General features: G+C 28.4%; 2 protein-coding genes across 4 annotated transcripts in view; both read left to right on the top strand.

Moving 5' to 3' along the window:
- Window positions 1-14285, top strand: part of LOC101237442 (plexin A3) — a 124023-nt gene that overhangs the window by 42053 nt on the left and 67685 nt on the right. For both annotated transcript variants that reach the window (XM_065812435.1, XM_065812434.1), the window contains exons 9-12: window positions 1-71; window positions 219-323; window positions 1987-2074; window positions 3016-3182. The exon at window positions 1-71 is cut by the window's left edge and continues 43 nt beyond it. In XM_065812435.1, coding sequence (XP_065668507.1) covers window positions 1-71; window positions 219-323; window positions 1987-2074; window positions 3016-3182 — 431 coding nt within the window. The remainder of the gene's footprint in view (window positions 72-218; window positions 324-1986; window positions 2075-3015; window positions 3183-14285) is intronic.
- On the top strand, window positions 6782-9910 carry LOC136088542 (uncharacterized). Of its 2 annotated transcripts, none has more exons than XM_065812433.1 (3): window positions 6782-8761; window positions 8899-9464; window positions 9545-9910. In XM_065812433.1, exons 1-2 carry the CDS (start codon window positions 8606-8608, stop codon window positions 9181-9183), a joined length of 441 nt encoding a protein of 146 aa, XP_065668505.1. In that variant the 5' UTR covers window positions 6782-8605; the 3' UTR covers window positions 9184-9464; window positions 9545-9910. The 2 variants fall into 2 exon arrangements, with proteins under 2 accessions (XP_065668505.1, XP_065668504.1); XM_065812432.1 differs by having other exon boundaries at window positions 6812-8761.

Raw genomic sequence — 14285 nt, 5'->3', positions numbered from 1 at the left:
AAAATTCATTATATTCTAATGGTTCAAATAGTGATATTTATTTGACTGGTCAATACCTTCTTAAACCAGAGGTAATTTTTTTTGCAAATTTGAGTCAGTTATCTTTTAGAATTGTCCCAATATTCACATTGATTAACATCAACTTATTTATTCATCAAAACATTCACATTCTTCAACATCAATTTAATTTTTCATGACTTTTTTTTTTTATTGTTTAGGATGGTAAGAATTATCAATGTGATTTTAAAATGACTTCTGAAAAAAACATTAGATCATCAGCTCGATGGATAAGTGAAACACAGATTGTCTGTGATTCAACTGAGGTTTTTGTTTTATTAGTCACTTTATAAAGTGTGTTACCTATTTATAAAAAATCGCATTTATTGTCTCATCTGTTTATTTTCTCTCTATTCTCTGCCTACTGATTATATGTCTGTATTTTTTTATCTCTGGCTAATTATTTTTTAATTAATCTGAGTCCGCTTTGTGTTATAGCTATTGTCTCTACTTATTAGGCAAGAAATATATTTCTCATACTGTTGAAGTTACCACATTTTCTACTTACTACTTTTGTACTAACCGCAAACCATCTTAATTTAGTTTCGATGCTTATGAGTGGTATTTACTTATTATATTTATAAGACACATTTCAGCCATAAAAGAAACTCATAATTATATAGTTACTCATAATTATTGATTACTATTTTCTATTTGCGTTGTATTATTTCTAAACATTAAAATTATTTATTTTAATACATGGGCATACATGCATGTGTACACGTTTGTCTCTTCTGGTGTAAATAGATACTTTATAAATAGTTACTTTATAACCTGTTTATATAGTTCACAACCTTTTTAAGTTTCATAAAGTACAGAAGTGATTATTTTTTTGTATAGAAAAATTTTTGTTTATCATTACTTTGTTGTAATAATCTTAATACGGAAAAGTTAAAAAAAAACACACAGCCAAATTTAAAAGCACATCCAGATCACAAATCTGGTTTAAGCAGCTGTAATTGCTTCAGTACTCATATAGTAATATAAGTTTAATATATATATATTCCTATAGTTTGACATCTAAATTTATTGTTTGTATTGAAAAATGGCTCTTAACAACTCTTTGTATTTAAAAGTGTCAAAATCAAGTCACTTTATGTAAAAACCATTAAAAATTACCATTTAAAAACATGCAAGGAAGTTGGTGCTACATTGACAGCATAATAATATTCTAATAATTAAAAATTATACTTTTATTTATAGATTTAAGTTATAGTTATAAATTATGTTAATGATAGTTATAGTCTTCAAAATGAAATTACAAAAAGAAAAATATGTAGCTTGGTATTTGTAAATATTTGCGTGACACAATTTTCAAATGCAGTTACACACTATTTGTAAATATTTACAGTTACACGCTATTTGAAAATTTTTACAACTTTTAAATAATAGATATTAACAATTTTTATAATTTTTACAGAAGTTTAACAGTAGTGCACTTAAATAATTTAAAAACTTATTAATATCAAAATTAATAAAGCCTAAAAAAGCAACCAAAGTATTTTTTTATGGACTTAAAAAGCGAGTTTAAAAAAATTAGTTGTCCATTCTTAATATAGTACTTAAAATAAGTTTATTTTTAATTTGGTTAAAACATGTTATCATTTGTTTTTAGATGGTTGTAAAAAAAATGTTAGTAAAAAAAGTTAGAATGCCTAGCTTAACTGAACCTTAAAAATTAAACAATATTTTAAAACAGACCTTTTTTTTAAAAAAAATGTATAGTCATTGCAATTTTTCCTTTCTGCCCCAGTGTCAGATATCTTGATTCTATTTAATATTATGTGGTGCTAAATTATGACATCTTTTAATGTGCATTTTAATTGTCTTTTTTAAAATTATAATAGTATAACTTAGACAATTTTACAAAAATAATATATGGTTTTAAAAATAATAATGCTGATTAATTTAAATTTTTTTTCTTTTTAGCTTTACTATCAAGAAGCTGTTTCTTTTAAAACTGCAAATCTTTCTGTTCTTATGGGCGAGTCCCCAATAGATGTTGGTATGGCGACAGGTAAATTTACATTTCTGTTTAAATAACATTACCTTAATTTAAAATTTTAATATAATAGCTCACTTATTTACACATCACAACTTTTCCAGTGAAATAGTTAATTTTAATCATTCTGAATCATCAGAGGCTATAGAAATTTTGCTTGCCAATTAGTTTGTGGATTTTTTAGAACTCACCTCTTTTCTTATATTAATTATAGAACTTTTTTTCTTTTTCATATACAATGTACAAGGATATTAGTTAAGCATTTTTATATCAGATATCATGATGTTAAAATATACTTGATATTAAAGCATAATTTGTTTTTATTCGGTTTAAATTTGAATTATCAAGATTATTTGATTTGACTTTGAATTATAAAATTTATTTGGTTTGAATTTAAATTATCAAGAAAATAAAAGTTTACAAGTAAGCATTTTAAATGCATCAATCTTTCTCTCTCTCTCTCCCTCACACACACACACACACACACACACACACACACACACACACACACACACACACACACACACACACACACACACACACACACACAAACACACACACACACACACACACACACAACTTGTTTTCATTTTATGTGTTTTATATGTATGAACCAAAATTCAATCTTGTGTGACTCGTCATTCAGCAAAATTGAATCTTTGTACTGTTTCTTGCTCAAGGTATTAATTGATTTTTTTTCTGTGAACATCTGTTCTTCTTAAAGATCTTCCACTTTCATATTTTCCAAACTCTCGCAATATACAGCTGTTTAATTCCTTTTTCAACTGTTTTTTTGCTCTTTAATTATCAAGTAACTCACTTGATAGTGAATTTGATAAAAATTACACTTTCGATATTTTAACTGTAATTAATGTTTGATAAAATTTTCAAATCAATTAAAAGCAATAGTTGTGACATTTCATTATTTTTAAAAATATTTTCACAATTATTTTTAGTTGATATTTTTAAATGCAGCTTTGGTGATACTGATTGTACATTATGTAAAAATAATCCTAAAATATGGAATTGTGTTTGGTGTGAAAGTAAACAAACTTGTGTAACTACTGATAAATGTGGTTTTTTGCCAACTGAGCAAAGCTGTCCTCTTCCAGTTATTTCAAAGGTTTTTTAGTTTTTTTTTTTATATTTCTTATTAATTTATTTTTTGTTGTTGATAAAATTAAGGAAACTATTTATTTGGAGAATTTTAATATTTTGCTTTTATTTCTTTATTTAAATTTTGTTTGGGATGTAATAATAAGTAAATAATATTTGTTTATATGAATTCGAAGATTTCAAAATTTTTTTTAAACATAACAGATGATGTTTTTATTTTAATCTATTTTTGAGTGCTCTTGTTTTGAAATAATTTTATAATGTAATTTTTATTAATGATAATAGTTATTAAATTTCATATTTAAATTTTTATTCATTCATATTTAAATTCATATATTTGAAAATTGACAGTTTTGGTCAACTATCAATCTATGATGCTATATTATTTATATGGTATACTAAATTTTATTATTAGTTTATTATTATTTCTCAACTTTGTTGTATACACCATATACTTTTTGTTTGTATACACAATAACAATGTTTTATACACCATATACTTAATAAAAGTATAAAAACACTAAAAGTGTTTTTATACTTTTATTATTATTTTGTTTTTATAGTATTTTTGCATTTATTTTTAATGGTTTTTATATTTTGCATTATCTTTGGATTTTTGGTTCCAGTACTTTCATTTTTAAGTAATATTTGCATCAATTTCTTTTAATCCAGTAAAATGTTGCAGTAAAATCAGGTTAGGTTTATGTTCTTCATGATCATCCTACTGATAACAGCAGTAACTCAAAACAACCATCTAGTACAATCTGCCTCATGTCAGTACAATCTGATTTCTAGGGTTTACTGTTTTTGGCAAGGCATGAGAAGTTAACTCTGACTTAAAATAAAGGCGTCAGAAGTTAACTCCTACATTTGGTTCTTGGTTGAGTTTAGTCTGAGATGATGTATTAGAGGTTGGCAGTAAATCTTTGTTAACTGAACTCTCACCCCTTTTTTTATCTATTAGGTTGGTTTAATTGTAAGTCTGTGTTACATTGTTTCCTGTCTATATTTTTTTTGACACTTCTCATAGATTTTTGCTTCTGCCTCCTTGGTAATGGTTATTTTTTTGTTTTCTGCTGAATAAATTAAAAGTTGCAACAGAAAAGTTTTATTGTGGATTAGATGGAAGCAGTGAAAACAATTGGTCTTGACATATAATTGACTTTTGATATAGTTTAGCGTGCCATCAAATTTATCTGCTAATAGTTGTTGCTTTATTGTATTATATTTGATTTCCATGTGTGGTCAGTGGTGAATGACACTCAGAGAAGACATAAGGTAGAGGGCTCAGTGTCCTCTAATGTATAGAGGAATAAAAGTATTGCCAATCATCAATATAAAAACAATAAATAATTATTAGGAGGCAAATAAGAGATTTATAGAGGTAGAAGATGTTATACATGCCTGTTATAGTCTTGCAGAAGTGATCTCCGGAGCTCTCGTCTATACTTTCTTAACTATTTGACAAGTGTTTATCGCAGTCTTGTTTTTCAGTCTGCTAGAAAGCGTACAACATTTCTCACACAAAAAATTTCTATGGAAAATCTATGAAAAAACCCATGGAATTTCCATGGGTATTTGGAACATGTTTCCATGGAAAAAACCATGGTATTTCAATTAAAAAACCAAGGGTTTTTTATGGAAAATCCATGAGTTTTCCATGGAAAGGTGTTCCAAATAGCAATAGAAGTTCCATGGTAAAATAGCATGTTTAGTAGTTCCATGGTAAAATAGCATGTTTTGTTTTCAAGTTTTTTGAAAGCTAATATTATTTCAATTGTCATATAAACCATAAACGCAAATTTTATCACACAATTCACTTATATTATTGAGTTCTTTTAATCTATGGGATTTATATCGCTTTCGCAGAATAAAATCAATAAACAAAATAAAATTTAATTCTTGCTGAATCCTACAAATCTTTGAAAAATAATAGCTATAGTGCACATAAGACATTAAAGTTTGACTTCACCACAATATTCAATGTATGCATAGGCATACTGAAAATAAATAAAATAAAAACTACAAGTAATATTATACTATAAGTGATAAACATAAAGTGATAAACAATTGAAATAGATTAAGAAAACAATTTTTACAGAAAGTATAACAATTTATGTTTCTTATTTTATATAAACTTTTTGACAAAAACAGTACATATAACAGGGGCGTGGTGGCTCTAAAAAGCCCATGCAGGGATTTTTTTTAAAAGGCCTATATATGCGGGATTATGCCATATATGCTTGATGTAAAGGCCCATACGAAAAAAAAATATACATATATATACATATATATATATATATATATATATATATATATATATATATATATATATATATATATATATATATATATTATATATATATATATATATATATATATATATATATATATATATATATATATATATATATATATATATATATATATATATATATATATATATATAAGAACTGACCTTATTCTAATAAATCATTAATACAAACTAACAAGTTGAGATAATACTATTTGTAATTAATAGCATTGTTTGTAATACTTCAAAATAAAAAATGGCTACCACACGATGTAGCGACCATGTTTTTGTGTTGATTTTCTTAAAACACAACTTTACCGCAAGCAAATACGATTAGTATTTTATTGTTTGAAGAACATAGCCCAACATAAAATTAAAAATCAAAGATTTTAATTTTTCTATTATTATATAATGATATATATTTTATTGTATAATAATATAAATTTTTTTAAATTATACATAATTTTATTTTAAATTAAATATTGAAAATCTTGAAAAATAAGAAATTCTTTTTATAGATAGTTTATGCTTTTGTTTAGTTCGGTGTTTTAACCTTTCTTAACATTTTCGCATAAACTCACAACAGCAAAAATGCCGCTCTAAAAATGGTGTCGTTATTGACATAATTTAAACATAAAAGTTTTTATAACGTAGTTTTATTTAGCAGTTACTTAATTGAAAAGTATTTCATATTTTTAAAAAAATGCTATTTTATTTTTTTTTCATTTGAAAAAAAAAAAAAAAAAAAAAATGAAAAAAAAAAATTTAAAGCCATGGAATCTTTATAATTCATTTTAAACTTACCTATTAATAATAGTAATAAAAATGTGTCGTAAATATATAAAGTGTATAGTTGTAATATCAAATTTTATTTTAAAATATTTGCGGTACTCCCACACCTCAATTAAAATAAGTTCGTTAAATAATATGGTTTTACGCTATTTTTAAAAGGTTATTTATGTTATACATATTTTTAAACTCGTGGGAGTTACATATTAAAAACTTGTGCAAGTTATTTTAATTGATAGCGGGGAGTAATTTATGGTTATCTTAATTGTTATTGACATGTATAAATACTCATGAAAATTGACTCTGTGAGTCAATTTTCATGAGTAAAATGTATGAGTAACAGATTCATCTGTAAAATGATATGAGTAACAGATTTACTAATAAGATATTTTTTTTATTATAATATTTCAACAAAGATTCGAACAAAGCACTTAAAAGGTACTTTTTTTTTTTTGTTCATTTATAATTGTTAATGTATTCTAAATTTTGTTCAATTTTAATTACGTGTGTATTAGTGTGTGATTTATCATTTTGAAAATTTTTTTTCCAGAAAAATATGAAAAAACAGAAATCCGGATGGGAAAAGAAGAAAGAAAAAGTTCAAGCTGAGTTAAAGATATTGCAATCGGGACAAAAAACTCTCCCTGGATTCTTTGCATCATCATCAACTACTCCTATACCATCTGATTCCAATGATACCTTTGAAGCAATTACAGACGAGGTTTCTAGTCACATTAATTCAGTTGACTTTTCAATTTCGAAAACGTCAGACCATATTAGTATTCAATCCCTCCAAACATTGGATAACATAGGTGATTCAATTAAACTTTGGCAAAGGCCAGCAACGGGACAAGAGGTAAGTTTTATAACTTGTACCCATCCAATTCAACCAAGCTCTGTAAAGAATACAGTATCCAGAGGTTATAAACGCAATATTGATAACGAACAAGATGAAACTGTACGTACATAGCTCAGCTTTAACCAGAAGAGAGAGAAATATTTTTGCAGTGTATGTATATGTTTTAATGGTGATGCTAACAACATTTTCGTGACTGGATGTCCGTTAGACCCAACCGGAAGATCACACTATCTACACAACATTAATAGACATGAGCTATCAGTTGCCCACTCTGCAGCATTAGACGCATTCTTTATCTCTAAAGCAGGAAAATCCACTCGTCACCTTCTAGACCAAGGGATTAAAACAGTTGTAGACCAAAACCGTTTTGTTCTTAAAAGCATAATAAAAGCATTTCGCACTCTTGTTATGCAAGGTCTACCATGGCGTGGGCACCGAAACGAAAATGCTACCGCCATTTTGGAACCTTATTTGCGGCATGGAAACATTCAAGCCTTGTTAAAACTTCTTATAACAGTGGATCCAATGCTTAATGAACACTTGAGGCAGCTTTCAGCCAACGAAAAGACATCGCAAAAATGTAAGTTTGGTAAAAAATATGGTGCAGTCGGCAGAGGATCAAAAATTACCTGGCTTAGTAACGACACCTTTGATGCACTACTGAAAGTTTTCACTACTCAAATACAAAAGCGAATTATTAGCCTAATAAATAAAAATTGTGTTTTTAGTATACAAGCTGATTCAACAACAGATATAGCTCTGTGCAACCAGATGTGTCTTGTAATTTGTACCATTCAGAAGCAACACCAAGTGGAAATCGATGAATACGTTTCTTACATTCCATTACACAATGTCATTGAAGAGAGGTTGATTGATATGTGTGAAATAACTCGTGGAAGAGCAACAAATTTATTTACAGACATATCTAATATGTTGGACAAAACAAACCTTGACTGGAAAGCGAATTGCATTGCGCACTGTTTCGACGGTGCATCAGTGATGACAAAGCTTGCAGACCATTTTTGTGAAGCTACTCAAAATGTGAATCAACACATTTGGTGTCATTCTCATTGTCTTAGTCTTGCTGTTGTTGACCATTGTAGCCTCATTGATCATCCTTCAATTCAGCAGCTGTTCTCTATGCTTCAAAACCTATTTAACTTTGTAAACGCAGGTTACAAGAGATGTGCAGTATTTGTGAATACAGTCAACGGAAGCAAGCATAATCAAGGTGGAAGTAGAAAGCTGGCTAAGTTCCTTACGCATAAGTGGCAAGGAAGATGCAAGGCTGTAACTAGTTTAATAGGTAGATTTAACAGTGAGGATGCCGAGAAGCAAGTTAACGATGGATTAGTTGTTCAATTAATCTCTACTTTGGATTTAATTGCCGCTGACTCTGATTTCGATGTGGAAACGCGAGGAACTGCCTTTACTTTCTTCAACAAGTTCTACGAAAAGAGAGTATAATTTTAGCTATATTATATTCCCAGATGATGTCTCATGTGGATGAGTTAATGGCAATAATGCAGTTTCGAGATAGCGATTATTCCAGCGTGAATCAATTAATCTCTGCAACCCTGTTGAAATTGGAAGAAACTGGAAAACAATTTGACCACCTCTGGAGATATGCTGATTCATATTGCAAGGTAATAATATCAATATTAAATTACTTTGAATTATCTTGTTTGATTGCTTCATAATTATTTAACCTTGTTAAAAGAATATTTTGATACATATACATTTTAATGTTAAAATATTTGCATGTTAACTATTATATTTATAGGTACTTCAAAGAAATATATATGGTATCATGAAATTAGATCCTGAAAACTCAGAGTTGAAAAATGATTTAGAACGTTTAAGTATAGCATACGGGAACGGTGGTGGCAGTGTCCGTATGAAACAGCTATATGCGTTTCCGAGATCAACATTTCAAGAAATACGTTCTTTAATATTCGGTAATATATTGACAGAGATGCGTGCTAGATTTAGTGATAAAGGATGCGAAGATTTGAATACTTTGTGTTCAATTGTATGTCCAAATATGCTGATTTGTAAGACTGACTAAGAAATTGATGCGTACAATTTCAATACATATATTGCAAAATTCCCCTCATTGAACAACATTGATTGTGTTAGTCTTGGACAAGAACTCAAAATACTTCGACTCTATTTGAAAGCTCTTGGCTCATGTCGAATCGGGATACTAAATGACGACAATGAAATGGAAGATAGCGAAGCAGAAAATTCAGATAACGAAGAACGGGTATTGGCAGAAAATGACTACAAAACAGGAGCTCATAAAGAAAAGAATCATCTTGTGCACCAATGTCTTGTATGCACTTACAAGTAAGTTTATCATATTTTATTATGTGTTCAGTTATTTATTATATTTTAAAATTAATTATGGTTATTTTTCCATACTTTAGATATATTCTGCAACGGAGAGCATTAGGCGGATCTTTGGCAATGAAAAATACGTTTCATATATATCACCATATTTTGATGATAAGTGTTGATATTGATGAGTGCGAGAGAGTTTTTTCCGCTCTTAAACATGTAAAAAACAAGTTAAGAAACAAATTGACCCAGGAACATACGCGAGATACGTTACTATGTTACTACAATGCGGATATTTTAGAGGAAATCCCTTTAGATGAAATTGTTAATATATTTGCAGCAGGAAGCCATGAACGACGACGCCTTCTACTCGGATAGTTTTTTTTAATATATATTCTATATTTAAATATGTATTCTTTTTTTTAATCTGTCTGAGGACAGGATATTACGGAGTGAATTCTTTATTTAACATACAATAATATAAACTGTATAAAAATAAAAAACTTTATTTATCATAAAACAAGTTTATATCTGTTTCGAAACGTTATAAAAATGCAAAACATGAGTTCGATACTTATTTATATAAAACTTAATTTAAAACTTAACAACAAAACATTTTTCTTAAATGAATTAAAACGCTATACAATTAATATATTGTAATTGTATTGCGATTTAATTTATTAAAGAAAAATGTTTTGAAGTTAAATTTTTAAATTAAGTTAATTTAAGTTAATTTAATTATATAACAATAGCTATTATTATTGTTGGGTATGTGGACTTATTTAAATTTATTTCGTCAATATTACGATCGTTAAAAACCATTTATGGGTTCATAATTTTTCTTATGAAAAAAATATATCATAATACGTCTTAAAACATCTACTTTGTTTTCAGAGCAATATTATTATTATGCAAAATGCTAATATAATTGCGCTCAAAGCTGAAGAATTTATATCAAGTGATTAAACAGAAATAAACAGAAATATTGTAAATAATTGTGGAATTTCTATAAAATTTTGAAAAAATTAAAATTTGCCAAAAGGCTCAAATTTAGATGAAAAAGTGAAAAGCCCATGCGGGAATCCCGCATAGCCTCTAGGGCCACCACGCCTCTGACATATAAACTTGATAATAATTAACTTCAAGCTTCAACAAATTAAAAAGAATCATCAATACAACATAACGGGTGATGCGGAAGTTATCGGACAAATCCTAATTTCATTATTTGAGCATAATAATTAGTTTTTGTGGTTTTATGCGTAGGCATAAACGTTCTATAATTATTTAAAATGAGGTTAAATGCAGCTGAACAAGAATCTTTTCGAAAGCGACTAAAAATGTTTTTTGTAAATAAACCTATTATATAAAAAAAAAATCGTAAATCATTTTGAAAAGGAAGGATTTGCTCGAAGTACAATATATGATAACCTAAAAAGACTTGAAACTGTTCAATCGTTTTTTGATAGAAAGCACCCTGGTCGTCTGACATCCTGGACTAGAGAAAAAAAAGCTGAGTTAACGAGACTTGTCAACAATCGAAAAGGGGTCAGTCAGAGAAAAATAGGTATTAAATTCGGTGTAAATCAATCGACAATTGTTCGTCAGTTAAAAAAAATGAATATTAAATATAAAAAACGTGAAAAGACTCCAAAATACACTATAGAACAACAAATAAAGGCAAAGAAAAGAAGCAGGAAACTAGTTAACCAACTCTATAACACAAAATCGCTTCTAGTCATCGATGACGATCGCTTCTAGTCAGCGATTAATTCATCAATCTATATTAATGAATGTTTAGAAAAACGACTTCTTCCATTTATTCACAAGTATCATGGAGACTTTTACTATTTATTTTGGCCAGATTTAGCAAGCTCTCATTCTAAAGATTCTCTAAATTGAATGGACCAATATGTCTATTACGTTGATAAAGAATCCAATCCCCCAAATGTGTCTCAAGCACGACCAATTGAAAATTTTTGGGGACATTTGGCACAGAAGGTTTACGAGGGAGATTGGCAAGCTTCAACAGAGCAAGTTTTGATTGATCGGTTTAAACTAAAACTACAAGAAATTGATTTAAACTTTTTACAGTCGCATATGAAAGGCGTCAGAGCAAAATTGAGATCAATTGCAGATGGTGTTTTTTCATATAAAAAATAATATATTTTTATTAAAAGATAAATGCTTTATTTTAAAAAAATATAATAGTAGTTTGTTTTTTTATTTATAAATAAGTTATTGACGTTTTTATTTTGTCCGATAACTTCCGCATCACCCGTTATTCAATCCAAAAAAGGCCATTTATAAGTGGTATTGCACCCCCAATAGCAGAAACCATTTTGCCATTGATCATGAACATTGCAGAACCAGGTAATCGTCAAACAAACTACCATTCACATTTTTATATTCATTATTGTTTTCACCACAGTTAGTATCATTGTCCATTTCAATAATCTAGACAATGCATCATAAAATTAATATATACATACTAGTTAATTTTCTTTATTTACCTAATTATTTATACTTATAATTATTATCTATTATAATTTACTTTATAATTACAGATCAACACACAACCTTTTAAATGTTCAACATAAATGTTGCCAAATGTTGGGTAACATTTTTACAGAAAAAAGTAGCAATGAATATATCATTATTTATAAATAATAATTATAAGATTATTACCCCTTTTTTGCCCAAGCCATCTGGATGGTGTACATCGTTTATATTTCCAGTCAAACCTTCCTGCTTATAATGTAGTAATTTAAATAAAATGATTAAGTTGAAATAAAAAGATTTATACACAAACTAATACATATATAAATTTTACCTGCATGTTAGTAACATTTATATAGAACAAGGCAGCAGCAAATATAGTATTACTTATAAATTGTAGTTAAAAAAAAAACTTACTTCTTTGTCTGAGCTATCGTCATGATGTACTATGTCATTTATATTGCCAGTCAAACCTGCCTGCTGGTAATGTAGTAATTTAAATAAATTGACAAAGTTAAAATGAAAAGATATATGTAAATATATAAATGTTACCTGTATGTTGGTAACATTTATATAGAACTAAGGTTACGCTTATATTTCTCCACTGAGGTTACACTTATATTTTTTCGATAGAACAAATTATCTTTTGTACATTAGTTATCTATACACTGCTTACCTAAGCTTATCTAATACACTGCTTACCTAAGCTTATCTAATACACTGCTTACCTAAGCTTATCTAATACACTGCTTACCTAAGCGTATCTAATACACTGCTTACCTTATACACTGGTTATCTAATGTACATTAAAACTAAAATATTTGTAGTAAACCAAATAAATATTAAAAGTCAAACTGATTCACTTGACATACTTGCTATACTATTGCAAGTTATGCAAAATAAGCAAAGCTATTTGCACTAGCTGGAATAAGATAAATATATGCATTTTATAACGCATCATAATATGATAATATCCAGAGATGTAAAGACAGTAAGGCCGAGACCGAGACATTATGATTCAATACCATGATTTATACCAAGAATCCAACTTCAAGTCCAAGACCAAGAAAGTTAAATATGAGTCTCGAGATGTCTCGGGAAGAATGAAAAAATACTATTTACTCAAATTACAAATGATTATGAGTTATAATCATTTGTAACTTTTGAAAATCTACGTTGTAACTTGTATACAACAACATCTTTAAACACGCATTTGTAAAACCATGAGGCAACATGAGTTATGAAAAAAAAAATCATGGTTAGGTTAGGTTAAAAAAAAAATCATAGAATTTCTATGGGATTTCAATTTCTATGGGAAAACCGTGGTTTACTCATAGAATTCCGTGGGGTTTCCATGGAAATCTATGGAATACCCATGGAATATTTCCTGTTATCCCTATTTTCGAAAATTCTGGAGAGCAATCTGACTCGTCTAATTACCATCCCATTCTTCCTATCATAAAAAGGTTTTTTGAGTCTTTAATTATCAAACACTTAATCTATCATCTTGAATCTAATAACTTACTTTCTGATCATCAATATGGATTTCGACCTTCTCTTTCTACTGCTGATTTGTTAACGGTAATAACTGATAGGTTTTATTGTGCATTAGATAGCCATGGAGAGGCTAAGACTATTACTCTTGACATTTCTAAAGTCTTTGATAAGCTCTTTTCTTAATGTGTATCAGGTAACATCTTTAAGGTTATTGAATCCTTCATTACCAATTGTAGTATAAAAGTTGTCCTTGATGGGCAGCACTTTTCTTCATTTCTTGTGACTTTAGGGGTTCCTCAAGGTTCTATTCTTGGTCGTATACTTTTTTTAATTTACATTAATGATCTCTTTTAAATTCTCACATATAGGGTTGCAATGTTCGTTGATGATACTACCATCTATTTCTGTCTTGATATGAAGCCAACACTCTCTCATTGCTTGGAAGGGGTATTTAAGCTTGAAAAAGATCTCACTTCTGCTACAGCAAGGGGCTCTCAGTGGCCGGTGAACTTTAACCCAGATAAAACTAAATTTTTTTTCCGGCTAATTGTTATCGCAACAATCTTGATCATCCTATATTTATGAATGGAAATTCACTCGATGAGTTATCTGCCCTTTGTCTTCAAGGATTAACTCTTACTTCTGGTCTTTCTTGGAAAACATATATCAAATTGATTTCAAATATAGCATCTGCTAAGATTGCATCTCTTTATCGTGCTTGCCATATTCTTACTCAGAATTCTATTTTTTATCTCTATAAATCTCAAATCTACCTTGTATGGAATACTGTTGCCATATTTGGATCCGATCTTCGAATGATGTCCTTTCTCTTATAGA

This window comes from Hydra vulgaris, chromosome 12 (genome assembly GCF_038396675.1).
Source record: "Hydra vulgaris chromosome 12, alternate assembly HydraT2T_AEP".
In the NCBI taxonomy this organism is placed as follows: Eukaryota; Metazoa; Cnidaria; class Hydrozoa; order Anthoathecata; family Hydridae; genus Hydra; species Hydra vulgaris.
Note: the sequence above shows the minus strand (reverse complement) of the source record. Positions and strands in the feature narration are given on the sequence as shown.